This window comes from Zophobas morio, unplaced genomic scaffold, assembly GCF_036711695.1.
Source record: "Zophobas morio isolate AGI-343-1 ecotype UQ-CSIRO unplaced genomic scaffold, CSIRO_AGI_Zmor_V1 ptg000004l, whole genome shotgun sequence".
Taxonomy (NCBI): Eukaryota; Metazoa; Arthropoda; class Insecta; order Coleoptera; family Tenebrionidae; genus Zophobas; species Zophobas morio.
In genome coordinates this window covers 16,001,659-16,027,038 of record NW_026972109.1, presented here as the reverse complement: position 1 = coordinate 16,027,038, position 25,380 = coordinate 16,001,659, and the positions used below count along the sequence as shown (strand labels likewise).

Genomic DNA, 25,380 nt, shown 5'->3' with positions numbered 1-25,380 from the left:
TTACATTTATATAAAGCTGGTAAAATAAATGAAAAAGAAATAAATTTACGCGAAGAGGAATTTGTCAGTAATTTTAATTATTTTCCGAGAGAGAAGTACATAGAAAAAGTTCACTTAAACGGTAATTAATGATTCTTATTGTAATAAATGAGATGTATTACTTCGGTCTGCCAGTATTTTTTACTATTTCTCAGTATTTCATCTTTATCAGGTAGTCCCTTGGAAATGAATATTACTAATTATTTTGAGCAATTTGACTATTCAGATAGTAATGGATTAACAGAAACCAATGAAGCATTAATAAGATTTCAAGAATTCTATAATTTACCAACTGATGGAACATTAAATCAAGAAACACTTGCTTTGATCAGTAAACCTAGATGTGTTGTTAAAGATAATCCTACTGCTTATAGAGTTCATACTAACAAATGGTCTAAAACAAATCTTAAATGGTATTTTTTGTTAGCTACAAACGAAATGAAAGAATTAGCACAGAAAGCCTTTGATCAATGGGAATCTGTTTCAAATTTAAAGTTTAATTACAATAGCGTTAAACCGGACATACTTATTTCATTTTCTAATACGCTGTTTCAACATAATCATAATTCACGGTGTCAAAAAGGAATATGTTCTAGCAGTTTTGATGGAAAAGGTAATGTTTTAGCACATGGCTTCTTTCCAAATAATGATGAATGTCTAGGAATTCATTTTGATAAATCAGAAAATTGGTATTTTGGTGAATCAGGCAATACACCTGATGGCCAAACTAATTTTTATACAATATTATTACATGAAATCGGACACACATTAGGTATTGAACATTCTACAAATAATAATTCAATTATGTACGCCTATTATGAAGGTGATATTGATGAATTAACTCAAGACGATATGTGGGCAATTCAATATTTATATGGAAGACCTGAACGATTAAAATATGAATGAATACCAACAACAACAACAACAGTTAAACCTAGAGGTGAAGCCGAAGTCGAAAGTATATTTGGTAATTTATGTGATTTTAATAAAGAAATTGATACATTCTTAATTGCAAATCTTCATATGTCTATTTTTTATAAGAAATATGTTTGGTTAGTTAATTTAAAAGACATGACTTATGATAAAGAACCGAAATTAATTACAGATTATTTATATTTTTTGCCAGATGATTTTCAAGTAATTTCACATATTTATCAAAGCCCTTCAGGTGATGTTTTAATAGTTGTTAAAAATTTATATTATTTAATTGATTTTCCAAGTTTTAATGTTAAAAGTGGATATAATGCTCGATGTATTGAAAATTTAGGAATACCAAAAGGAAAAAGAATTGATGCAATATTTAGAACTTATTCTGGAAAAACATATATATTTTATGATAAAGTCTTGTGTACATTGAGTTTGATGAGTGTTTGTTTAGATCAAAGAAAAATGGCCTTATTTCAGAATTATTTGCTGGAATACGTCCAAATATAAGCAGAGCATTCAGATATAGAAATTTATATTTCTTTAAAGATAAAATGTATTATGAATTTGATGATATTTCGAATACATTAGTTAAATCTGATAAATTTGACTTGACAGTTTTCGGTTTTAAATGTAGACTTATCGATCAAATAATAAAACTAATTAATCGTCTGTGATTCACCTAAGGTATGCTGTATGCTACACATTTTCATACATTTTCATATATAGTTTCATTAACTGAAGGAATTTATACTTGAAATATGTATATGTACTCCTACATTTTTTAAATGACTTTAAAGACTTGGTCATTTTCTAGAGTGTATACCGTTTCGGTATACACCAAATTTTCCAACTCACATAATTCTTTTAAATAAATTTTATCTTCATTTTGGACAAAACCGTATTCTTACTTGGAAAAGCGGGGTATTTTCCTTGAAATGTTGACTTTTTTAAAAGAGTACGTTTGGAAAAACGGTACATTTCTCAAAAATTAAACTTTATTAACAAGTTACCTTGAAAAACAGGACAAAATGATTAAAAAAGCAAAGTATTCTCAAAAGCTTTAAAATTCAAGTGTTTTTAAAAGGTGAATTGTTTTGGCCGAAATCGTATTCATATGTGCTGAAATGGCCCAACAGAAAAACAAGGGAAAAAGACGAATTTTAAGTGTTTTTAAATGGTAACTTTTTTTGGCCGAAACCGTATTCACATTTGATAAAAAGGATATATTTTTTAAAATTTTGTCTTTTTTAAAAAAGGGTGACTTCGAAAAACCGGGCAAATTCTTTAAAAATTTTAACTTTTTAAAAGTTACCTTGAAAACCCGGCTAAAAGCATTAAAATGTTGTGTTCTGAGGGGGCCTTACTAGTAGTATGAAGATTTACTAGAAAATACAAGACTTAAAGAAGCTGGACGAAAAAAACAAATACGGGGCAAAAGTGAAAGAAATACAAAAAAAAAAACTTGAAAATTTGCGTCCTTATAAGTGTGCCCAAACATTGCGAAAAGCTTTTAAAAAAGTGGAAAATGCACTTGCTAAAAGAACTAGTTCTACGGAATCTTATTTTTATCTGTGCAAAAGAAAGAAATTTTATTGAAGAGTTGACAAAATCGTACATGTCCCGTCCGTAACCGTGGAATGGTTGGGTACCGTTAAGCTCTTAGCTACCTGCGCGGTACTGGGAGAGACCTCACTACACCAAACTACAATAAAGGGTCGTAAATATCTAGGTTCTTGATGGACATATTTACAACAAGGGTTAAACAGGAGCTAATGCCGTTTGAGGTTATTCCACTGCGAAAGGCACTTAAAATAATTAGACATTATTGAAGACACCTTCAGCGGCGGCAGAATTTATGACTTGAACCTGCCCGATCGTTAGTCCTGGACAAATACCTAGAAGTGGCAGACCTAACTTTGAAAGCCGCAATAGGATTACCATAAAACTATGAACTTCTAAGTAGTCAAATAATGTTTATTTTCTTTCTATTCTTTACTTTTCTGTTTTCCACTCCGTTTCGCTTGACCATCTTCATCTCGTTCCTTTGCAGATGTCTATTCATCATAAACATCATTTGGCAGAGTTCATACTTCTATGGTAATTCTATTACAGTCTTAAAACTTAGGTGTGGCACTTCTATTTGCCACGATTACACCTGAGTTGGATTTTAGAAATTTGTGAACAATGCTAATTCCTTTGGACGCATTTAAAAGAATAGTACAGTAAAGTACCGAGATTAAAAATATATGTTTTCAAGAAATATTTAAAAATTTAAAATCATATGACATTTTCTTAACAAAATTTTGTGATGACTTTGCCAACATTTAGTAGAAACAAATTAAAGTGCTTTTAAAATATTACAACAGTCTGTTCAGTAGTTTCAGAGATTATTTATTAATAAATGGAATACTTGTCTAATAAAATCGCCAACTAACGACAGACATACAGACGGAAATGGAGACCAATCTTTTCGTATTGCAAATATAGTATCTCAGGACGTATATATCTTTTTAATTTCATTCAACAAGTATATGTTTTCAGAATTTTAACCAAATGTGAGATTTTGATATACAGTCGACACAGATTTTTTGAACACTTGTGTAAGCCGCATTAAAATAAAATCGTGGCATTAAAGCACAAAAATACGGCATCTCAGGACATATTTTCAAAGGAATGATTAGACAAATTTTGGTTTCATAATAATGAAACGTTCGAACGAATTAACTCAACGCTAGCCATTGAACAAATTTATAACACACTAGTTGGACTACTAAAGGTGTGTTTACAAAAGCAAAATTCTAGTTAATTTTTAGAGAATCGTGTCAGTAAGTATTATACTGTGACGCTACTGACATGGTTGCCACTTAAGACTTGGAATAATAAAAAAGAACGCGATAATAAATTCGTGTTTTATTTCTAATCCTTCAACTTCAAATGCAAGAGAATAAAATAAAACAGAATGAAGAAATTTAAATTTTAAATCTCAAACAAGTGAGATCCTGTCATGGACACTCGTTTCCTACTGAAAAAAAAACACACGTGTGTAAGGACTAGCAGACGTGTTGACCAAGGTGTCTCCGCCTGTGCAGCAGTGGCGGCTCGTCATATGAGGCAAGTGAGGCGGCGCCTCACAGCATATATCTTAAGAACAGATTGACTTAATTTATAATTAAAAAAGAGCTTTCAATGCATTTTTAGTTACAAAAATATGTTGAAATGGTAAATCTGTAGATTATTTTTTATTTTTTACACTTTCTGCGGACATTTTCCGTTGAATACTGTACGATTTATGCCCCGAATTCTTTAACTGAAGCGGCCAGAGCGTCGGTTCACTTGCGCCAATGAAGCCCAATCACAGACACGGATTTCCATGACTCAGCTGCTATACTCCTATACATGAATTCGCTCGGAACTGAGGCGATATCTTCGATGCTTCTCGGCCAATTTCGGCGGACCCATTAAATCATTTTCCCATTTATTTTACAGAATGGAAGGGGTGCAGGGTGCGTGGGTAATTAGCATAAACGTGAATAAAAGTCCAGGAGCTGGTGTTTCGTGTTTTTGTCTCTTTCATAGGTACAGGGGACAGGTGAGTGAAAAATGAATCCCGAGTACGATATTGTCATGTTGCTTCTTGAAACGCCGTTTTCACGACGAACCGAGTTAGAACGTCGGTAAATTTTGCTAAATATCGAACAGTCAAAACCGTTAACTTCCATTGATAAGCGACTATGTCATCAGTACTACAGGTCTTTTAAACCAGCCTGGTACGAACCATAAACGGCTCTGCCGTAGCCGTAATATTTATGCTGAAAGTCTATATTGTTCGCCGTGTCTACTCTTAAGCAATGTAAAAAACACATGGACGACGTCTCCGGGATATAACGATTTAAAGAATTTCATTCGAAGTGCAAAGTTACATAAAAGTTCCAAAGTACACATTAAAAATTTCATGGGCTTAAAAGATTTAGAAAGGAACACAACTAATGCCGAATCCCTCCAAGAAAGTGCTAGTTTAAACAAAATTTTGACTTGTAAAACATTGTTGATTAAATGTGTTATGGGTGTTAATATTATTATTATTATTATTACTATTATTAGGACCCACTACTGACTGGGAAATGAACGGTATTCAAGCAAGACTTCTATCATTACTAACTACTAAGACCAAGCAATATGCATTAATCACATTAATTTAATTAATTTTATTATTGATAATATTATTGTCAAACTTCTATCATCGCCTCACCACATCAGACAGTCACGAGCCGCCACTGCTGTGCAGCGACCCAAACCCTGAAAAATAAAGGTCAAAGTCTGCTCTGACACTGTCACTGCGCGTAATGCATCCACATTCCCACCGTTATGGTAACTTTACAATAATAATAATGTAAATTCACAATCGTGTGTTGGAATTTTACATTTCCGCGACCAGGATCACAGAAAGACGAACAGCTCTTTCTTCCCAACGCACAATTCCAATTAATTGAATTACGAGAGGTGTTTTTAATTTCTGAAAACAGGATTCCATAAGGTTGACATTGCTACCTCTTCAACTAAACTATCAGGAGCACCGAAGGTTCCTGCATTATTTCCGCAGGTGTCAGCACTTTCGCCTATTCATACACGCGGCCTTCAATCAAATACCCACTTTCCCTCTTATCTACCCAGCAGGAATTTATATTGGTCACATGATCTCAGCTTCGTATAATGTGTGTTAACTTTTCGTCACAACACGATGACTTACACGGAAAAACTTATCTCATTCCACATCATCGGTGAGACTTTATCCACCTCTTTCATTTTTTTTTAGTTCATGTTTTTACAGAAAGAGAAAACAATAAAAACTTCCACACGTGGACGTACCCAACAATAACAGACGACCATAAAAACTACATCTTGCAGAAATGTTTTTGCAGGAATGACACACTCCGGTACACGTGCAGGCGGAATAGTAACACCTGGTTTTACATTTGCGAGGTGTCTGAAAAATCTTTCGCTGTTGTAATCCTGGCCAAGGAATTTGAACCAAACAAGTACAAAGTTTTATGTGATATTTTAGCCAAGAAATATTCGGAAACTCGAAATCCTGTAGATCTGGTTGCTTTATATTTGAATTTGTATACATCAGGTGGTTTACATGACAATGGAACTTTGTTTGCAGGTTTCAAAAAGTTTGAATGTGCTACCAACATAAAAGGTTGGGGGATTTGAGTGAGTAAAGTGGCGCTAATTTTCAAGTTGTAGAGTTGATACGGTCGTTCGATGTGGAGATTATTTTGTTGTATAACGCGATTTTGTTGAAGAGGCGGGTGGTTGCGTTCCGAGGTAGCCCGAGTGGACTTTTAGATGTAAGAAAATATGATATTTTTGACACATTTTAAATAACTTATACCATACAATTTGCGAAAATGTGTTTTTTTTTGTAGGATTTATGGGCAATCGCCCACCTCGTCCCATGTAGAAAGGTAGAAGAGTATCTACACCCCGTCGTTGAAAATTTAAGTCAGTTAAAAGGTCTTTCTTTTTTTGTGGCTGGCACCACTGATCGGGAGTTCGCAAAACACGAACATTTGTATGACATTTTTGTCGATTTGGATAGCAAAGAAATTAAAATATCCCCTAAAGCAGAGGGTATGTTTTAACCGTCAAAAATGTTTTTTTTTTCATTTTCCTTTTTTTAGAAATAATGGGGATGACCAAAACTCATAAAGAAATTGCAACCTTTCTCGTAAAATTATCTACCAGTGATTCTTCTGAAGCAGAAATAAACGTCCAAATCCTCCAGAAAACCAAAGAACTCATACATATTTTACAAAACCTTGCTTCAGTTACCACAGAAAACAATACCAAGATGATTACCATAAATGAATTAAAATCAAAAAAGTTCCATCCCAACTTGGAGAATTTTTTGTTCAATCTGGCTTTAGCCGAAAACATGATGATTCTGTAATAATGACCAGACTTTTGTAAAAACATAATAAACGATTTAACTGTTCATTTATTGAACAACCTTCAGTATAAATATAATGTCATCCATTTTGAAAATACAGTGCGAGAATTGAAATGTACATCTCAATAAGTTAACTATCACATCACATAATAAATTACAACCAATACAACTTCGGATCATCTCTCCGCACTTGTAACTTAACCACGTGTTTATAAATTTTCAGCGCAGGTCCCAATTTGAGTTTTAAGTTAGTCAAAACGTCAATCCTTCTGAGTAAAAGTAACGACCGGCCGTCAATTTCCTAAAATCAATAATCAGAAAACGAAACCTTCACACACTCAATACGAACCTGTTCTTTAAAAATTTTGGCTTCTTCTGGAAAATACTGTGCAAAATAGTGATAAACATCATCTGGAGTCCAATTGGTAGCATCCGGTATCGACGGATCTATATTATCATCATCCCAATCCTTATTACTCATGTTGCTCTGATTACTGTGATTACTTTGATTACTCTGAGAATCAGAAACTCCGCCGTCTACCGTTTGCTGGACTTCGTTCTGCGGACTAAGCTGGGGAGGCGTGGGCGATAAGGGCGGTGATTGATAATTAGGTGTTGTGTTTCCAGAAATAGAAGGCGAAGAAGAAATTTCCAGCGTTTCTAAAACGACAAAATTAAGCAATCCGTAAGAATTCTTCGCTCGATTTAATTACCACTTGCACTGGTTAATTTAGTCGTAAAAGCGGTGCTCATATTGGACTGGATCTGGTTAATTTTGAGTTCTTCGGGCATTTCGCAGTTTATGCACAGCCACCGCATGCTGGGTTTTACCTTATCAGGGATGCGAGGCTGATGGCAGCCCGCATGATATGCGTCCGCACAAACGGCGCAAACTGTCAAGTACCCCTGAAAAAACAATTCTTTGAAGTTATGTAACGAGTTCTTGGTAAAACTGATAAGAAAATAACCGTCGTGGTTGTGGCAAGCGTCAGCAGATGCGATGTTTGTGGGATAAAGTGTGGCCATATGTTGTGGAGGCGCACTATTTTATCAGTTTCGGGTAGAAGGAATGGTGTTTTGGAAACCGCAATATGAATGGATTTATGAGATGGATATCTTCTTGTTGGCGATAAAGTTGTTACATAATTGCCGTCCGAACCACGTTAATCAATTTATTGATCTCATACTAGCATGCAATGGCGTCTGTTGCATATCTCCATTCAATCATTTCCACAAACTGTTTCGATAAAAAACCGTGGAATGCAATTTTTTTGTGCACGAACTACATTAATCAGAAAACTTTAGGTTAACTTTGGGAGAGAATAATTTAGTGCGTATTTTAATTGAACGAAAATCAATAAATTTCACTATGTTTTCCAATTTGGAGAAGTTATAAAATAATACAACTTTCGAATTTGTTTCGTATTTTATGAACATACTAAAATTACTGATAAACGACGTATTCGTCCTGAAACGGCAAAACAATGCCATTATATTATACACAAGGTGATCGGAAATGACAAAATATGCCGATTCCTAGAAATGGTGTATGGAGGTTATTGTCTATGTTGCCTACATGTGATTCTGTTGAAACAACAATCTTGTACTTTCATCTTCTGGATCAAAGTAATGGATCTTTAATGTGTTTTGGATGCATTTACGGTGGACAATAATAATATTTTGGCATTTTTATATTTTCAATGACAGCATCACCGCTGCCAGATGGCGGCTGACGCATTATAACGAAATTACCGACTACGTAAATTAATAGACACTTCAAAAATGGTACGTTTTTAAAGTTTTGTCACCAACGGGCACAAACGTATACTCCAGGGTGGTTCACTCAAACAAATCTAGTTTCTCAGACAAATAATTATTTAATCGCAGGTAAAGTTGCATGCTATGTGTATGTTCCGAGTGAGTTTTTCATAGTCAAACTTTCTCATTTTGTCAAGTATGGAAGTATGTTATTTTATAAAATTTAAGTAACATTTACTTTGTAAAATATTGACATGGCGTCATCAAATTGTTGCTGGGAACGATTAGATAAATTTTGGCTATATTTCTAAAATACATTCAAAATTTCGCAACAATCAATCTAGTAGTTTCGGAGATTATCTGTCTCATAAAATCGACACAGACGACAGACGGAAACGGAAAACCTTTTGTATAATAGCAGACACGTGAATCATTTTCATAACTTTGGTTAATTACCATTTGAAAGTTTTTGGTCGTTCTAAAGCACGCATTTTGGGTCCAATTATTACCCACTGTTTCACATTCCACCAGTTTGGACTTTGACTACTTCAGTCACTAAACCCTAACCACTAAATTGTCATTTCAGCATGCCACGCATTTTTGTAAACATCTGGTTGCCTAGCTACTCTAGGTTATCCTATTTACGTGTTTCACGTCACCTTGTTTTTTAAAATTTAGGGTCTCCGGTGTTTACTGGACTGGATAACTTACAATTTTAATGAATGCAATCAATAAAAGGTTAATTTAGTCACAAAGCAGACTTACAGCATCCGACGTTTCAAAACACACGACGCAAGTTTTGCAATGGGGACACTGCCACGTATTATCCGGATACATTCTCAGCATCATATCCTCTCCGTTCAGGCAGCTATAATGGGCTAAAACTGATCATTTATTGAAGGTTCGCACGCTCAGAACCCGACTCACCTTTATTGCTGCACTCTCGACAAGACACCATCCTATCGTTGGGCCCCCTTTTATTCTGTGCATGGCAAACCGAGCAAACTCCCCCTTGCTCTCTGCCACTGTTCGAAGTTCGAGACTCCGGCCTGGATTCATCGCTCAGCTTGGCCAGCTGCTTTTCTATCGTCGATTTATTCAGCGAGCCCGCAGGTCGTCCCCGTTTCTTCGGTACGTGCGTGTCCGACGGGTCGAACACCTTCTTCGCCCTCTATAAAAAAAAAGATTGAGGTTAGGTGCGTCGAAATTACCAGGAGTTTGACAGGTTGTTTTTGGGTGCTCTCGTGTTTCGAAGGGGGTGGTACCGTTTTAGGTTTGGTGCTCCTCATTGGCCAAATCGGCCGTCTAGGGTTAGGTTGGTGGTGACGTAGCGTATACCCGCAGCGACAGACGGTACTAACCTTCCTGCGTCCGCCTACTCGCACGGTCCCGCTTTCGGATTTTTTCTCGTCGGAATCCATATTTTCGGGCCTCTCGCGCTTGAAACCCGGTTTGGGTCCGGGCTTCTTCCTCGGCTTGATGTCGTCGGAGGGCCGTCCCTCCTCCTTCGTGGGTCCCATCAGGTACTTGTCGTTTTCCATCTTGATGAGGCCGCCGTTCTCGACCTCCTTCTCAATGAGAATCGAGATGTACTTGCGCGTGTAGCGCACGCTGTCCTTGGAGAGGATGTTGTTGATGATCTCCTCGGCGGGCACGCCGTACTCCAGGTAGTCAGGCTCCTGCACGACGAGCTCGCCGAACGCGTTGGTCAAAAGTTGCGCAAACTTCCTGTTGGCTTTGTTGTCCGCGCTGCCGTCGCTGTCACGCTTGACGTGCGAGTACTTTTTCGCCGCATTCCGGTAGCTGATGCTGCCCTTGTACTCCACCTTGAGGACGATGTCGTTCTCGACGCACCACTGCAGGTCGGAGCGGGCCTCCACCGAGCTGACGGAAAACCGCCGGAACAGGTAGTTGCAGATGCGCTGGATGTCGGGGCGCGCTTTCCGCCGCCGCAGCTGGTCAATCGCCTCGAGGATCCGCTCCCGGTTCTTGATGGGGTTCATCTTCGAGGGGCGCGCGGCGCGCCGAACTCGCGGACCGGGGCCGTGCGCTGTCGCGACGCCCTTCCGCCCTTCTATCAATTATGTTATATTACCGTGGGGCCGGAGGCGGCGCGGCGCGGACTGGCGGCAGGAGCGCGACTTCGGCCTTTGGAGTTGGAATCGGATTGTCCGTGTTGCGGCAGGGTGGCTGGCGCGCGGAGTGCAGCTGCGCACGCTTAGGACTGGCTCAGGATCGGCTCCGATCAACTATTTATCTTGCGAGTTGGCGGTGGCGGCGGCGGCGGCGGCGGACTGCGACTTTCCTGTCGGCGACGGATTCCGCCGATTTGCTGATTTTAGGCGAGACGCACCCGCGGACCGGTGCGGCTTCGTTTCGTGTTTAGGCGAGACCGGCAAACGCGCGTTAAATATTGCGAGAATAGCAACGGACACGGTTTGCGCTCGAACGGGAAACTTTTATACACACACGCGCCTGTCATCTGTCAGAGGCTTCGCGAAAAGCGCTTCTGCAGCGCTGGGTCGAGGCAGAGCGGGCACACGTGGGCTGGGCCAGGCGGCACTGTCGCGCTGAGGGGTTTAATTCGGGTTTCGGACGCGACCGCTCACTGATAAACCGGCCGCCGACCATTTACTCTGTGTATATACGACGCTCTTCTTTGCGGATTACAAGAATTACCCATTTCAAACGGAGGAGAGGGGGGGTTACTAATTCTGTAAGAATCGTTATGCCGCACCGCCTAAAACCTAATAAGCTACTAATTACCACACGTGGTTTCAACCACTGAAATACCAACGTCGAATGTAAAGTACACTTCACAAGATTTATTAATAAAAAACAACTACATTAAAAAAAATGACATTTTGACTATCCCGTCAAAAATTGACGCAACGCATTTTTTTCTAATTTTTTGCATGCAGGTGTACACAAAAGATGAAAATGGGGACATTTTGTTGCGCCGCAAAATAAAAGAAAAACACTATTTGTCCAAAAAATGACATTATTGACTGGCGCCGTCAAAAATTGACACAACTCATTTTCTTTCCATGCAGGTGTACACACAAGATAAAAATGGAGATTTTTGTTGCGCAAATCTACTAAAAATACGACCTACGCGTCGCACTTATCGGGCGATCGAACAAGAATTTTAATCTTTAACAATTTAGTGGCAGTAGTTTTTCTAGAACCATTAAAAAAGGCGCAATATTGTTATCTGGATGCCTTTACCCCGTATAATGCGCCACTTCCCACACCATTATTGCTAGTAGACCTACTATTTCAGGTGTGGTGCGTGGTAATAGAAAACGAATTGATTTTTGGTAGCTCGAAGTCTCCAATTAAGAACTAGTTAGGTTAAAAACCCTGTTATAATTTCAAGCCGTTTTTACACTACAAAAATTTCAGCAGATATTTAGGGAAGTTCGACCCTATGCCACACTCATTTTGAAGCGGCGTTTGTCCTACTGATTTCTCCTTTTTCCTGTTTCAGAAATATTGCGTAAATTCTGTATCGCAAAACAAATAAAATCCAAGATTATTTGTCTGGCAGTACGGCTGCGCGCGCAGTTTGGTAGAAATTTTGCCGCTACTGATTGCTGATTGGCTGCAATTTGAATCCGTTTCACAGAGGGATGATTTTTGGAGATTTAAAAAAAAGAAAGTTAGTTATTTCATCAGCTTTGCAGTGTTTTTAGCAATTACGTGTGTCGGAATCGTTTTTCAAGGTCTTTCTTAATATATGCAAGTACAAAACTATAAAGTATTATAATTTGTCACCCTTCTATCGACGTTTTTAAAGTGACGACGCGCAGTCTTGGATAAATTGTAAAATTCGATGTCCCATTTTTCTATAATAACTTCTAAATTAAAATAAAGGAAAGGACGGCCTATTAAACCACTAAACATAGATAAAGGAGCACATTATGCTGCAGTTTCAAGTGAGATTTATTTTCTTGATAAAATTTTGTAATGATGTCATCGATTTTTTAGTGGGAATACAAAAAGTTCCAGAAATTTACATGGTTTTCTGGATGTCATGACCTTTGGAGTCAGATAATCTCCAAAACTACTGGACCGATTTTGTCAAATTTTATATGTGTATTACGAATATCATGTTGATGGTAAAACGCTAATCAAACTTGATATAATCATCCCCACCAATGTGATGACGTCACCTCAAAATCGTACAAATTAAATGGGTTGAAAGTTGTATAAAATAACATAATTCTACGTGTAGTTTATGAATCCGTGCTGAGTTTTTACGCGAGAAATCCAGATTTTTGGTAAAAAAAATCAAAATTGTATAACATTTTGCAATAAACTTTTATTCAATAATTTTTTCGAACATCAACTTTCTTACACATATTTTTACGATGATCAGTTTGCATAAAATTAATAAAATGTGGATATTTACTTCATTGGATAAAACCACAATGAAGTAAAATTCTAAGATGACGTCATCAAATTTTAGTAAGGATGAATCGATATTTTGCGTTTCACAGTAGTCAATTCCGGAGAATACTGAACACCCCCGTATTCTCAGCAATTAAACGAGCAATAAAACCAAAAACGTTGTAGTCTTATTTATATTAATAAGTACTTTATACATAGTCACTGACAACAATACTATATAGGATGTTTCATTTTTTGCAAAACTATGTACATGCCATAGTGCTTATCACTTCTTTAACCGCAAGGTATACTTACTTGTGTTTGGTGTTTAAAAATTGTACCTCCTTGAATTACTTTTTCCCTGAACAATTAACAGACTGGTCAGTTAATCACTGAAACATCCTGTGTATAAATACTTAAAAAACACTACCTGCATAGAGGTATTGTTCAACAATTACAATAGCTGTCACAAACTTTTAAATAACAGTTTTCACAAAACAAAAAAAAACTGTCATTTAAAAATTCATGAAAATCAAACAATCGCAGCTTCAACATTTCTTAAACAACAATTGATAAACAGTGCAAGCTAATAATTTACTGAAAATTTACACAAAAATGTCGTCGGCACCAACAAAAACCTTTGTTAAGGACTCCTATCATTAATATTATTGACTCTAAATATCTGCTACGCTTCACCCCTACACTAGAATCACCTCGCTCTAATACACATGGTAGGACACAAATCTACAAAAATTAAATTCGTATCACATAGGTACATTGTGAACCAATAAACTTGGCTTGTGTTGACGATGGTTTTTAAAAAAATATATAACAAATAGTCTACACTACATATATTAAAAACAATAATAATACATAGTTCAATACAGACATAAATAGGTAACAATTAATTGCACCGTGAATTCAGAATGTTTTAATAATGACTTGTAGCTGGCATTCGGAACGATTCTAATGACTTATTTTTTTATAATTATGTTACCTGCATCTATTTGCTTAAAATTGACTATTCCTGGAAATATTGCTAATTTTTGGAATGTGCACACAATATATACGTATCCGTTAACTCATTTAGGCCATACCGGGATCTTCTAAAGCGCCATCTTCCTCCAGTTTTGTTATTAATTTCATTACTCTGAACTTCTCGTCAGTTTGGCGCGTCATGTCAATTAGTGCTAGTAATTTTTTAATACCGATGAAAATGCTAAAACGGGATATAAAACAATCAATAACGAAGAGTGTGAAAGAGAAAGACGGGGTACCGTTTTCCGTGGATTTGTTGACTAATCTTCTTTAACTCCTGAGCACTAAATACTTCAGAAGCTTCAAGCACGGCCAACAAATGATCAGCTTTTGAAAGATTTGGTAAATGCAGAACTCCAGTGAAAGCTGATAGCATCTCCATATCTTCGAGGACTTGCCTATCACAAAAAACGTACTATTTTTCAATGATTTTTAATTTCAGAGACAAACCTCCTGCTGCTGGTGCACAAAATCAGCAATTTCTTTCCTGGTGGTGGCTGTTTCTTCAACAACACTAAAAGTGCCTGCAGTGTTAAATTCGAATACCTTGGACCAATGGGACCATAATCCAACAATCTTTCAATATTATCAACTAAAATACAGCTCAACGTTGAACGATAAGCGTCATCAAATACCTATAAGTGTCAAACTAGTAAATTGTATTGAAAAAAATCGCTCTACCTTTCTGATATGTAAACATTTGGCAGTTTCCGTGTACCCCACCATTTCTTCAGGTGAGCACACCTTAACGAATGGAAAATCGGATTCTTTGGCAAGCTGAGCGGCTAAAGCGGTTTTTCCCGCGTTTGGCGGACCTTCGATTAACACACTAACCAGACCTTACAATTGAAATCAATAAAATAACAATCGCTGAACATGGTGTAAATACCTGCGGTGTCAGGTGCTCTCGCTTGTTGAATAAACAATCTACCGTCTTCTAAAATATTGCTGACAGGGGGACCCCACACAGTGATTCCGCGTGCCAAAAACTGCTCTAATATTTCTAAAGATGTGCCAAATGCCTAAGAAACCGTTGATAATAATTGTTTTTCGTTGTTTTATTCGTACGTACTGGTTTTATGTCGTTCTCTAAAGCGTTTAGGAAGTCGGACCTGCTGACTAGTAGTTTGGAAATTGCTTCCGGGTCTACTTCTACTTTACTGGCAGCTTTGATTAAACGGTTCATTGCTGTTGACTGAGCGGCTCTTACTAAACCCTCGATCTCGGCACCTGAGAAGTTTTTAGTTAAGGTTGCTAGTTCCTGGAAGATAAAAAAGTCGCATTTTAAATGGACGAACATTAACGAACATAAAAGAAAATTGCTGTAATATATCATCACAAATATATACAAGTAACACAAAATAAAAAGGGGGAACCACGGTCAGAAAAAAATTCAGTTTTGGGAAATAGAAAATTTATTCATTTATCCCCTCCTAAAAAATTGATGACTGAATCCTATCTAAAATATGCAAAATATTATGAATCTACACTAATGATTAAAATTATATGCAAATTTTCTTGATCGCAGCAAACAACTGACCCTTGCCTCATAGGTAGTTTGCGTGTAACTGTCCTCAAATATTATAGGACCACTTGTTTGCAATTTTTTTTACCTCGCCGTGCAACTGACCCATGCTCCTGAACTGTACGTTACAGGTGAAATAATAGTTATTTATTCTTCAAGAAGATAAAAACCAAAATTTCCCACGAATTTCATGAATGGGTAAATTTTCGTTTACTGGACTGGAATACAAAATTTTATTGTATACTTTCATCGGTTTTTTTTTAATATTTAAAAATAATAAAATTCCGAAACCTTTCAATACAGTATTTGGCCGTGGATTTTACAATAACAACCATTGTTTATTATTGTTCACATCAAACTGTTTATGAAAACGCGTCTTCATTTACAATGGATAAGGTAATTGTACCACAAGCAGTTCAAATGCAACATCCAAATTTATTAAAAATTGGTTTTATTAATTTGAAATTTAGTAAATCAGCGAATGTTAGAGTAAACATTTCCATTTATACTTCCACTACGTTTCCCCTTGTTATAAAAAATGACTGTACTATGGGTAAAAATGCCATAAGAGTAAAAAAAAATCACTATAAGTATAAAATAAAAGTTAGAATTATTAACTATAGTAGAATTCTTTTAATTTTGGCAACATGTTGTAAAACTGTACAAATTAGGTCTTTTGCTATTGTTACGTTGAACGGGTATTTAAAATCGGCGTGGGTTAAACTCCACAATTTATTTCTTAGTGACTCGAGTTTACACGTCTAGTTACACAGCGATTATGTATAAAATAATTCCTGCGAAACTTGGCTGATTCTCTCAACATTCACTGGACTTGATTCGACTGAATAATCGTTCCCGACGGTGGCCTCTATTTAAATTCATATATTTCTCTAGATGGATCGCGAACGCCACTTTTAGGTTTTTCTGGACACCGCAATCAAGACTTCCGGCAACCGACTCCAGATTTGTCTTTGTGTTACTGGTGATGGCGCACATACTAGAAAACCCATCGGCGTCGTACGGGTTTATTTCGTAAACTATGTTTCTGTCTTTGTCCGACACACTGTATTTACGCAGATAAAGAATGCCCGCATTTTTTTAAATTTTAGGGGCGGAAACGTACACGGTCTAAATACACTATGTCGGACGAAGACAGAAACAGAAACATAATCTTTTACAACACCTTGCCAAAATTAAATGAATTCTACCAGTCAGCTGGGTTTCTTCTTTTATTTTTTAATTGTGGATTTCTCCTAAATAACATCGTTTGCAGCTTTCTTTAGTTTCACATTCTTAATATAAAATCGAATAAAAGAACTGTAGCAGTTGATGAAAAATTACTTAGTAGTAAAATCTACAGCAAAATTGTGTTTAAAATGTGGGTAAAATGAGCAAAATAACCTTTATTTATCTATCATATTTTATTATTTTTTTTTTAATATACGTATATGAAACATGTTTCTAAGTATTGTGTTGAATGAATTTTTCGTTCGTTTTCAGACTGAGAGGCGGAGTGTAACTGCAAAATGCACATTTCCATCCTCCAAAAAATGTACCATTTTAAATATATTTTAAGTTTCATGTTGTGAAAAGAAAAATACGTACATTTTAAAAAAGGGCAAAATATAAGGCCCCGCCCACCCACCTATTTCAATTCTGATGATTTTTTTTATTCTTTGTGAGCCGGGGGTGGAGTTTAATTGCAAAAATCCTTACTTTTTTACAGGAAATTATCATGTGGAACATGTGTTTAAGTAATCGCGTTGTTCAAAGAAAACTATATGTATTACATAAAAAAGGAAAGCAAAAGATTAAGCGCCACCTATAACCGCCCAGATCTCAACTGTGATGAATTTTTCATTTGTTGTCAGACCGAGGGGTGGAGCATAATTGAAGGGTGTTGGGAGAAAAAAATTAATGTCACATTTAATTTTTTTTTTAGTTATTAATGATTTTACACAAATTCAGTGAGTATTTTTTTTAAATGTTGTAAAATGGGGAGGAAACATTGATAGTCCTTAATGATATTACAAATACAAAAATCTTGTGTGGGAGAAAACATTTGATGTTCACGTAGAACTTAAACAGATGGATAGAAAACAATAAATGTCACACCGAAATCTAGACAAAAAAACAAAACTCCACCACCGCTTTTGAATTTCATTGTTTTTTTTTTTTGTTTGATGAAGATTGAATTTTACTGCGTCAAGTGGCGAATTAGGCTTAAAAAATTCGAAGTGGCCCCGCCCACCCACCCGGTTTTCTTTTTGGTCACTCATTTTATTGGACGAAAAGTGCATTTTATATTGAACAACAGTGGAATCTAAACAAAAACCTACAACTAACCCCACCCACCTTCGGTTTTGAATTTCATTGGCTTATTTGATTAGATGGAAATTGAATTTTATTTTGTCATGTGATCGAATCTCTTTATAAAAATTCAAAGTCGCCCCGCCCACCCACCCAATTTTCCTCTTGATTACTCATTTTATTGAACAAAAAGTGGGTTTTATGTTAATAAACATTGGAATCAAGACGAAAAGGTAAAACTAACCCCACCCACCTCCGCTTTTGGATGTCATTGGTTTTTTTGATTAGATGAAGACTGAATTTTACTACGTCAAGTGGCGAATCAGGCTTAAAAAATTCGAAGTGGCCCCGCCCACCCACCCGATTTTATTTTTGGTCAAAGAGTGCATTTTATATTGAACAGTGGAATCTAAACAAAAACCTAAAACCAACCTCACCCAATCTTACAATATGAGGTTTATTGTTAGCTAATTGTACTTGACGGCGTTTTCCTATAGATAAATATATGGACAGAACAGAGACCCGGACATTCACAGTTTTCTCCCAACCGTGTCGGTACTTCGTTCAAATTTTCATTTTCCTTTTGTTTCTTGTTCAATGTTCATACAAAATAAAGTGTTGTTCGATTTGAACAATTTTTGTGTAAACTATGAAAATATGTATAATGTGCGACAATTTAAAAAAAATAGACTTTCAAAGATTACATTTTAAATACCTCGATTTTTATTCAATGTGACATTCATTGCTTTCTCCTGACCCCCTTCAATTGCAGAATCCATATTTCCCAACAAAAATTTACGATTTTGAATACGTTGAAGTTTCTTCTTACGAAAAGAATACGTATTAAAAATATATATATAATATATATATATATAAGCCCAACCCACTCAGCCCGACCTCAATTGTAGTGAATTTTTTATTCGTTGTCAGATTGAGGGGCGAAGCATAATTGCAAAATCCACACTTTCCTCCAAAAATTTACCATTTTGAACACGTTTAAAGTTTCTTGTTGTGAAAAGACTTCGTATATTAAAAAAAGTAAAATATAATTTTTCATTGCTTAGTCTGACTTTGTTCTTATGGCATTGCAATCTCAATTACTGCAAGTATTAGGAACTCTATTGAAAATGTAAATAGCTGTGCCATAAATCATCTTGCGGATTTACGGGCCCATACGGCTCTGTGTAGTGCAGACAGTTGGTCTCTTGATGGTTTATGACCGCTGGATTACTTGAGGCAGAGGCCTATTATGGAAGACTTAAGGGTGCCCAGTAGCAGACCGAAAAATGAGCTAAATAGATTTTCATTTTACGGGCGTAATTTCAACTTTGAAAAAAAGATCGACATTTCAATTGATAGATTATGTCTAAATCTCTGGGGAAGACACAATATTTTTTTTAAATAAGTGATTGTTTAGTGTTTAATTAATGATTCATTCTTCGAAGGAAATTGCATTTTTAGACGAGGAGAGAGCATTTTTCGCTTCAACTTTTATATCAGTGCAAAGACAACATTGAGCTCTATGGGGAAGACCCGGTCATTTTTGTTTAAAATTTATATTTATCAAAATATGTTTTTTTAAAAAATACTGAATAATGAAAATAAAGTGAAACTAAGCAACCCTATTTACAAAGATCCGTTTCAATAAAAGGTTGAGTTTTACACAGCAGGGAGCCTTGCCGACCGACCCTTTCAGGTAATCAGTTCAGGTACTTTCGGTCATAAAACTCATAAATACTCTTAGCTGACCAACATTGTTGAAACTCTTTTACAAATCGCCTTCTTTCATTGCTGACATAATTTGATTTAAAAGTATGCAAATTTTTATAATTTTATACATTCTACTAAAATATTTTCTTTGAAAAAATTATTCAAATATTTTTTATTAATCTGTCATTTTATATATTAATCAATACACAAAACTGACAAGATTTAGATTCTCATCACTTCACTATAAGCACTTATTTACCTGAACAATCATATTTATTTAAATTTAATTTTTTGATACTCTTTTCCGCACCACCTATGAGGTAGAGTATTATAGGCACGTTTTTTACGTGATATCTCCAGTAAACCTATTTCAATATTACTATTTATTCCTGTGTGTGTTTATACTAGAAGGACAAAAGATTTATATGAACTACACATGACGCGAATGCAAATAAAAAATTTTAATTGTACAATTTTTTCTTTACAATTTGTCTAATGGGTTGACTTGTTAATAACGAGAATCTACTCTCTCCTGAAGTAAGGCATATAAATAAAATTTTTCTAGGGCTCTATCATACTGTTTTCCCAAAATTTATCATCTCGTTGAATTAAGCATTATTTAAATTGGACATTTTATATATTTCTACGATAGCGTTTTTGTTTATTAAGCTTCTGGCGACGCCGCTAAAAATGTACAAACCGCATTGTCTTATTGTCAGTTTGGTGTTACTGCAAAATGCTTCAGTTGCCCTTGCTTCATTTTCTATGCAAAGATTTTGGGAGAGTACATGCTGAACTAGATTTGCAGGGATGTAAAATGTTTTTCACAGTACAGTAGGATTAGCCGTGTTACTTGTTCTCTCATTTTGCAAAATTTTACCAAAATAACGTTCGGTTAGTCTAAAGGATTTTTCTGCGCACCATTCTGGATTATTGCGTTCGCCAATTGTGTTTTGTTCGATTAAAAAGACACGACGTTTGAAAGTTTTTTGAGAAATATTTTTTACATCGTCACCAGAGAACTTGTATGATCCACAGACCGGAGCGCGCTCAGGCCAATTTCGACTCTATAAGCCTCCAGAAATTCTGCGGGAAATAGTTATTATTTAGATGCTTTTGTTTACATACATCTCACATGTTTCACTCGATTTTGACATGCAACTATTTTTTTGTTTAACTAAGAATTAATTCTTTCATTGCGTTTGATACTAAGGTCCGAAATTAGCAATACTAGTGGAACAGTAATCATGCAATAGATTTTTTTGGGAAAGTACAGTTATTTTTATTTTTTAGCAGCAATGTGTTCTATTTTCTATTAATTTTTACATATTTTTAGTCACAATTTTGGTAGTTATTTTTTACTTTTATTTTTAGCAATAATAAATAGTTCAAACATGAAAAAATCAAAAAAATAAAAATAGGAAAATCTAAAATTTATAAATCGAGAAATTGAACAATCGTATAATTGAAAAATCGAAACATCGAAAAACTGGAAAATCGAAAAATAAAAAAAAATGGAAAATCAGAAATTTAATAAATTCCGAAAATTGAAAAACTGAAATATGCATAGAAGAACTGAAAACACGAAAAATCGAGAAATCTAGAATTTTAAAAATTGAAAAATTAAAATATCGAAAAGTTGAAAAATCGCGAAATCGTATCAGTGAAACATCGGACAATCAAGAAATCGAAAAATAAAAAAATGGAGAAATCGAAAATTTGAAGAATGGAAAAATTGAAAACGTCAAAAATTAAAATATTGAAAAAGTGAAACATCAAAAGTTGAAAAATCGAAAAACCGAAAAGCCGAAAAATCTCAATAATGTATTTATAAACCACAAGTTCAGAATTATGCTACTAAAAAATTGATAACGTCATCTCAAAATTTGGCCGAATAAATTCTACTAAAAATGTGCAAAATATGATGAGTTTTTACTTGTAATTTATCATTGCATTAATATTTTTTAGATTTGCTCATATACCTAGGTGGCTCAAAAAAATTAATGAATGAGTCAATTTATTCTATTGATTAAATCAGGAACGACTCACTCCATTTTCCCAGAAATTTTGGGAATACTGTTATTTTTAGTCTAATCCACATTGATTTACGTATCCTTGCAAAATGTTGATGATTTCATCACAAAATTGTGTACCTAAAGTAAAAATTTAACTCGAAAATGTTGGATATGTTTCATTGTATTTTAGGTGCGAGGGAAGTTGTGCGGACACAACTTTCCACTAAATTTTTTTGCTGTTATATTTGAACATAAATAGTTTATTTTATATATTTTTAAAACATTATAAAGAAAATAAAAAGTTGTATTAGACTGAACCTTGTGGGTTTCTCAATCTATTTTCCGCAGCATTTTAAACTTTCAACTCAATTTCTTTCAAAATACATACAAATGGATTTCGATGGTTATTTCCCTGTATCCTTCATTTGAAAATAAATAAGCTTATCTGGTGGTATTTACCGATTTGCATTTTATGACGGACTCCCTACAGTGACCATAATCTCTCGTGTTTTTGGGTCGGTACTTTGGGTTGCATAGTTACAAAAAATAGTTCTCACTGGAACCGATTTTGCGGGCGACGACTGGGGACCCTTAACTCCTTCACAATAGTGTGCAGTCGTAAAAACGAACCAGCACTTGGAACACTATACTATTCGTTCCCAGGTAATGATCAAATCAAGATTAGACCCTTCGAGATGTCATAAATCATCTGGAATCTGTATACTTGGTCGCTTGATTCTAACAAAATCTTGCAATTTATTTCCCCTATTTTTTTGCAATAATTTAAAAAGTTATAATTTTAAAGGCAAATAGTGCTCAATGCGCAACAAAATTCTTTACAAACCTATGTATGTTTCACATCAAAATAATGTATTATCTTCATACAAAACGATGTGATTTTTTTTAAGAAAAACTACATTTCTTCCCCATTCACCAATTTTCAAATAATATTAGGCTCCGAATTTCAATGGTTTGTTCATAAATTAGAAAAAAAATGCAATTTGTTCATAAGTTGCAAAACAAAAATCGTAAATACTAATATGGTTACACGATTTTTATAAATGGAGGCTAATGTACTGTTATTGAGAAAACACTCCTGCTCACAGCATCTGAATATATTTATTACATAAAAAAAAACGTATATCAGAAATACCACTATATCGCATTAACTTTACATCATAAAAAACCAGTGGCGGCACTAACTTGGTAATTCAATCGCCTACAAAATATAGTTACGCGAATTTGAAGAACTTTGAATATTGTTTTTTAAATCCCAAGAGGTAAACCGCCGTTGTTTAAAAATAAGTATGTTTAAGTGTAAAAAAACAGAGACACCACAAAACTTACCCTTGTATCTACATCAGGAGCAATTTTTTTGTATTGCCTCATTCTGCTGGTGTGGATATTAAGAATCTCAACTCTACCTTCTTCATTTGGTAAACTGATTTCAACTTGTACTTCTAACCTACCAGGTCTAAGTAAAGCGTCATCAATCATGTCCCTTCTGTTGGTCATTCCTTTCATTTATTCAAAATTAAATGCAATTAGTCTAAACTAAAGAAAATCAACAAAACTAGGCGACACACAATACAAATCGCCAGTTTCAATGTCACCCAGACTACAACTCACCTATGACCAGTATATTATTGAGTTGTTCTACACCATCGATTTTCGACAATAACTGATTGACAACAGTGTCATGTACACCTGTATTACCAGCCACTGACCCTCTTTGCTTACAAATGGCATCAATTTCATCAAATATGATAATATGCAAACCACTATTTGGACCAGCCTACAAGAATTTTGTTAACACAATATCAGTACACCAATGATTATAAAATTACGCGTTTCTCTTCTTCTTCCGCTTCAGCAAACAATCGTCGAATATTTGCCTCTGATTCGCCCACATATTTGTCCAAAATTTGGGGACCGTTGACGATTTTTGGTTCACGCGCGTTTAACATTTTTCCAATTTGGCGAGCCATTAGAGTTTTACCAGTACCAGGGGGGCCATACAAGAGTATACCTTTGACGTGTTTGCACCCTAACTGTTCTACTATTTCAGGTGGGAATACTCTGGAAGCAAACGCCCTTCTGAAAATCGCGTTGAATTCTTTTCCTAAGCCTCCAATGCCGATTTTTTGGAAGTCCCAGTCAGGGTTGATGATGGACTGGCGTACTTGTTTGCTAAAAATACTGGGTCAGGTTTTTGCTAAATGATTGAGTGTAACTTGTACCCTTTGGATTTTCCGACGAGGTTTAGCGAGGAAGTTTCGGCTTTTTCAAATTGTATTATGGTGTTGGGGGTTAATTTTCCTAGTTTGCCTTTTCTAGGTTTGGCTTCGCCCCCTTGTTTAAATGAGTTGATATTAACCACTACAATTATTACATTTTAAGTGTTGGGGTAGAAGTACTGATTGTTACATTTACCTTCAACATCTTTAACTGAAAGTATTAGTAACTTCTTATCTTTAAAAGCGAACGCTAATTGTTGCTCAACTGTGAACATTTGATTTGGGAAGGAATAAAGAAATTCTTTGGCCATTTCATCAGTGTCATATTGTTCTTGGGAAGTACTACAATTCATTTGTGTTTTATGTAACAGGTAATTAGATAAGTCATACTTACATTTTCTTTTGCATATAATCCGCCTCGAGAACGATCGACGTAATATAATCCTCTTCTTTGTACGGATTAACTTCGATTTCTTGGTTAATGGACAAGATGGCCCACTTCCTTTGTGGTAAACTAAACCCAACTTCATGTCTTTGTACTCTTGAATCTTTCTTTATTGAAAAAATGTACTTCTGATTACCCCCCGTAACTACTTCAACGTGTCTGATATTCCAAACATTATCATTAGAATTATTAATAAGCACTAGCTGTCAAACTTACTCGGTAGCTTGTGAAAAATCTCCATCATTCACTACAGCACAGTTTGTTAATGACAGTTCGTCTGAGGGGCACTTGGATACCCTGAATAACTAAAATAAGAAATAAATGTAAGCTTTCGCACTTCGTATGAGCTATAAAAAGAACTAAATGCAACAATTATTTACCATTTTTGTGTTCTTATGTGAATGTTACAACGTGAAACTTCGGTTTAAACTAACTGCAATGCAGGTTTCAGTGAAAAGCTGGGAAAATCAATACTTTTGATGGGACTTTCACGAATCAACATAACCTCACTTTACGTCTGTTGTAATCACAGCCGCGGTCACAAATTTGTCAAGATTGCACCATCACTTAAAAAAGCGGTTGCTTTTTTGTTATTAATTATACAAATATTCTATGACTAAAAGAATAGCTATTTATTGCAACAATGATGACAATTGTGCGGAGTGTATTGCTGGTTGCGTTTTTAAAAATGACTAATCAAACCTTAATTACTATTCTTATCGACATATAGCAACAAAGAATTTAGTTTTTCTCGAATTCTGTACACTTACTGCTAAGATTATTCTTTTTGAAGCACCCAAAAAACAAGTTATTACACAAGTGAATCGATCTTCTTACATAACACATGTAATAATTATTCTTTTATTAACAGTAATAATAAATTAATATCACACTACAATTGTTACGAGCATTTTAACGAACTAATGGATTCATTTAAATATTAAATCCAGCTTTCCTCATGCACTCTTTATGCGCCTCGATTAAATGTTGACAGTTCTCTTCCCCATTCTCAATAATGCTAAAACAGCACA

The 25,380-nt window shown here is 35.4% G+C and overlaps 3 protein-coding genes across 4 annotated transcripts; 1 reads left to right on the top strand and 2 right to left on the bottom strand.

The window, feature by feature from the left end:
- Nucleotides 1–5,628: 5,628 nt before the first annotated feature.
- Nucleotides 5,629–6,964, top strand: LOC135143242 (DENN domain-containing protein 10-like). The gene is made up of 5 exons (XM_064075125.1): nucleotides 5,629–5,744; nucleotides 5,795–6,166; nucleotides 6,214–6,317; nucleotides 6,396–6,600; nucleotides 6,651–6,964. Exons 1-5 carry the CDS (start codon nucleotides 5,705–5,707, stop codon nucleotides 6,917–6,919), a joined length of 990 nt encoding a protein of 329 aa, XP_063931195.1. The 5' UTR covers nucleotides 5,629–5,704; the 3' UTR covers nucleotides 6,920–6,964.
- On the bottom strand, nucleotides 6,950–11,451 carry LOC135143226 (polycomb protein SCMH1). 2 transcript variants are annotated; one of them, XM_064075107.1, is made up of 6 exons: nucleotides 10,039–11,451; nucleotides 9,605–9,848; nucleotides 9,443–9,561; nucleotides 7,633–7,825; nucleotides 7,269–7,579; nucleotides 6,950–7,220 (listed from the first exon to the last, which is right to left on the bottom strand). In XM_064075107.1, exons 1-6 carry the CDS (start codon nucleotides 10,678–10,680, stop codon nucleotides 7,074–7,076), a joined length of 1,656 nt encoding a protein of 551 aa, XP_063931177.1. In that variant the 5' UTR covers nucleotides 10,681–11,451; the 3' UTR covers nucleotides 6,950–7,073. The 2 variants fall into 2 exon arrangements, with proteins under 2 accessions (XP_063931177.1, XP_063931185.1); XM_064075115.1 differs by having other exon boundaries at nucleotides 9,443–9,555; nucleotides 10,039–11,445.
- A 1,798-nt stretch (nucleotides 11,452–13,249) lies between these two features.
- Nucleotides 13,250–25,038, bottom strand: LOC135143178 (vesicle-fusing ATPase 1-like). The gene is made up of 14 exons (XM_064075058.1): nucleotides 24,730–25,038; nucleotides 24,566–24,654; nucleotides 24,299–24,508; nucleotides 24,101–24,246; nucleotides 23,908–24,046; nucleotides 23,515–23,857; nucleotides 23,297–23,462; nucleotides 23,015–23,184; nucleotides 15,180–15,368; nucleotides 14,997–15,129; nucleotides 14,789–14,946; nucleotides 14,558–14,742; nucleotides 14,347–14,505; nucleotides 13,250–14,288 (listed from the first exon to the last, which is right to left on the bottom strand). The coding sequence occupies exons 1-14, from the start codon at nucleotides 24,730–24,732 to the stop codon at nucleotides 14,156–14,158; spliced, it is 2,223 nt and encodes a 740-aa protein (XP_063931128.1). The 5' UTR covers nucleotides 24,733–25,038; the 3' UTR covers nucleotides 13,250–14,155.
- Between the last annotated feature and the right edge of the window lie 342 nt (nucleotides 25,039–25,380).

Bases quoted from the DNA above. Each gene is read 5' to 3' on its own strand.
- LOC135143178 (XM_064075058.1), bottom strand. The intron at 23,858-23,907 runs GTACAAGTTACA...CAGTATTTTTAG, and splicing joins CTCGTCGGAAAATCCAAAGG to CAAACAAGTACGCCAGTCCA. The intron at 15,130-15,179 runs GTACGTACGAAT...ACGGTTTCTTAG, and splicing joins TAGAGAACGACATAAAACCA to GCATTTGGCACATCTTTAGA.
- LOC135143242 (XM_064075125.1), top strand. From the start codon at position 5,705: ATGACTTACACGGAAAAACTTATCTCATTCCACATCATCG. The intron at 6,167-6,213 runs GTTGGGGGATTT...TTCAAGTTGTAG, and splicing joins ATGTGCTACCAACATAAAAG to AGTTGATACGGTCGTTCGAT. The intron at 6,318-6,395 runs GTAAGAAAATAT...TTTTTTTTGTAG, and splicing joins GCCCGAGTGGACTTTTAGAT to GATTTATGGGCAATCGCCCA.
- LOC135143226 (XM_064075107.1), bottom strand. From the start codon at position 10,680: ATGAACCCCATCAAGAACCGGGAGCGGATCCTCGAGGCGATTGACCAG. The intron at 7,826-9,442 runs GTAAGTCTGCTT...TTGTTTTTTCAG, and splicing joins GTTTTGAAACGTCGGATGCT to GGGTACTTGACAGTTTGCGC. The intron at 7,580-7,632 runs GTAATTAAATCG...TTGTCGTTTTAG, and splicing joins TAAATTAACCAGTGCAAGTG to AAACGCTGGAAATTTCTTCT.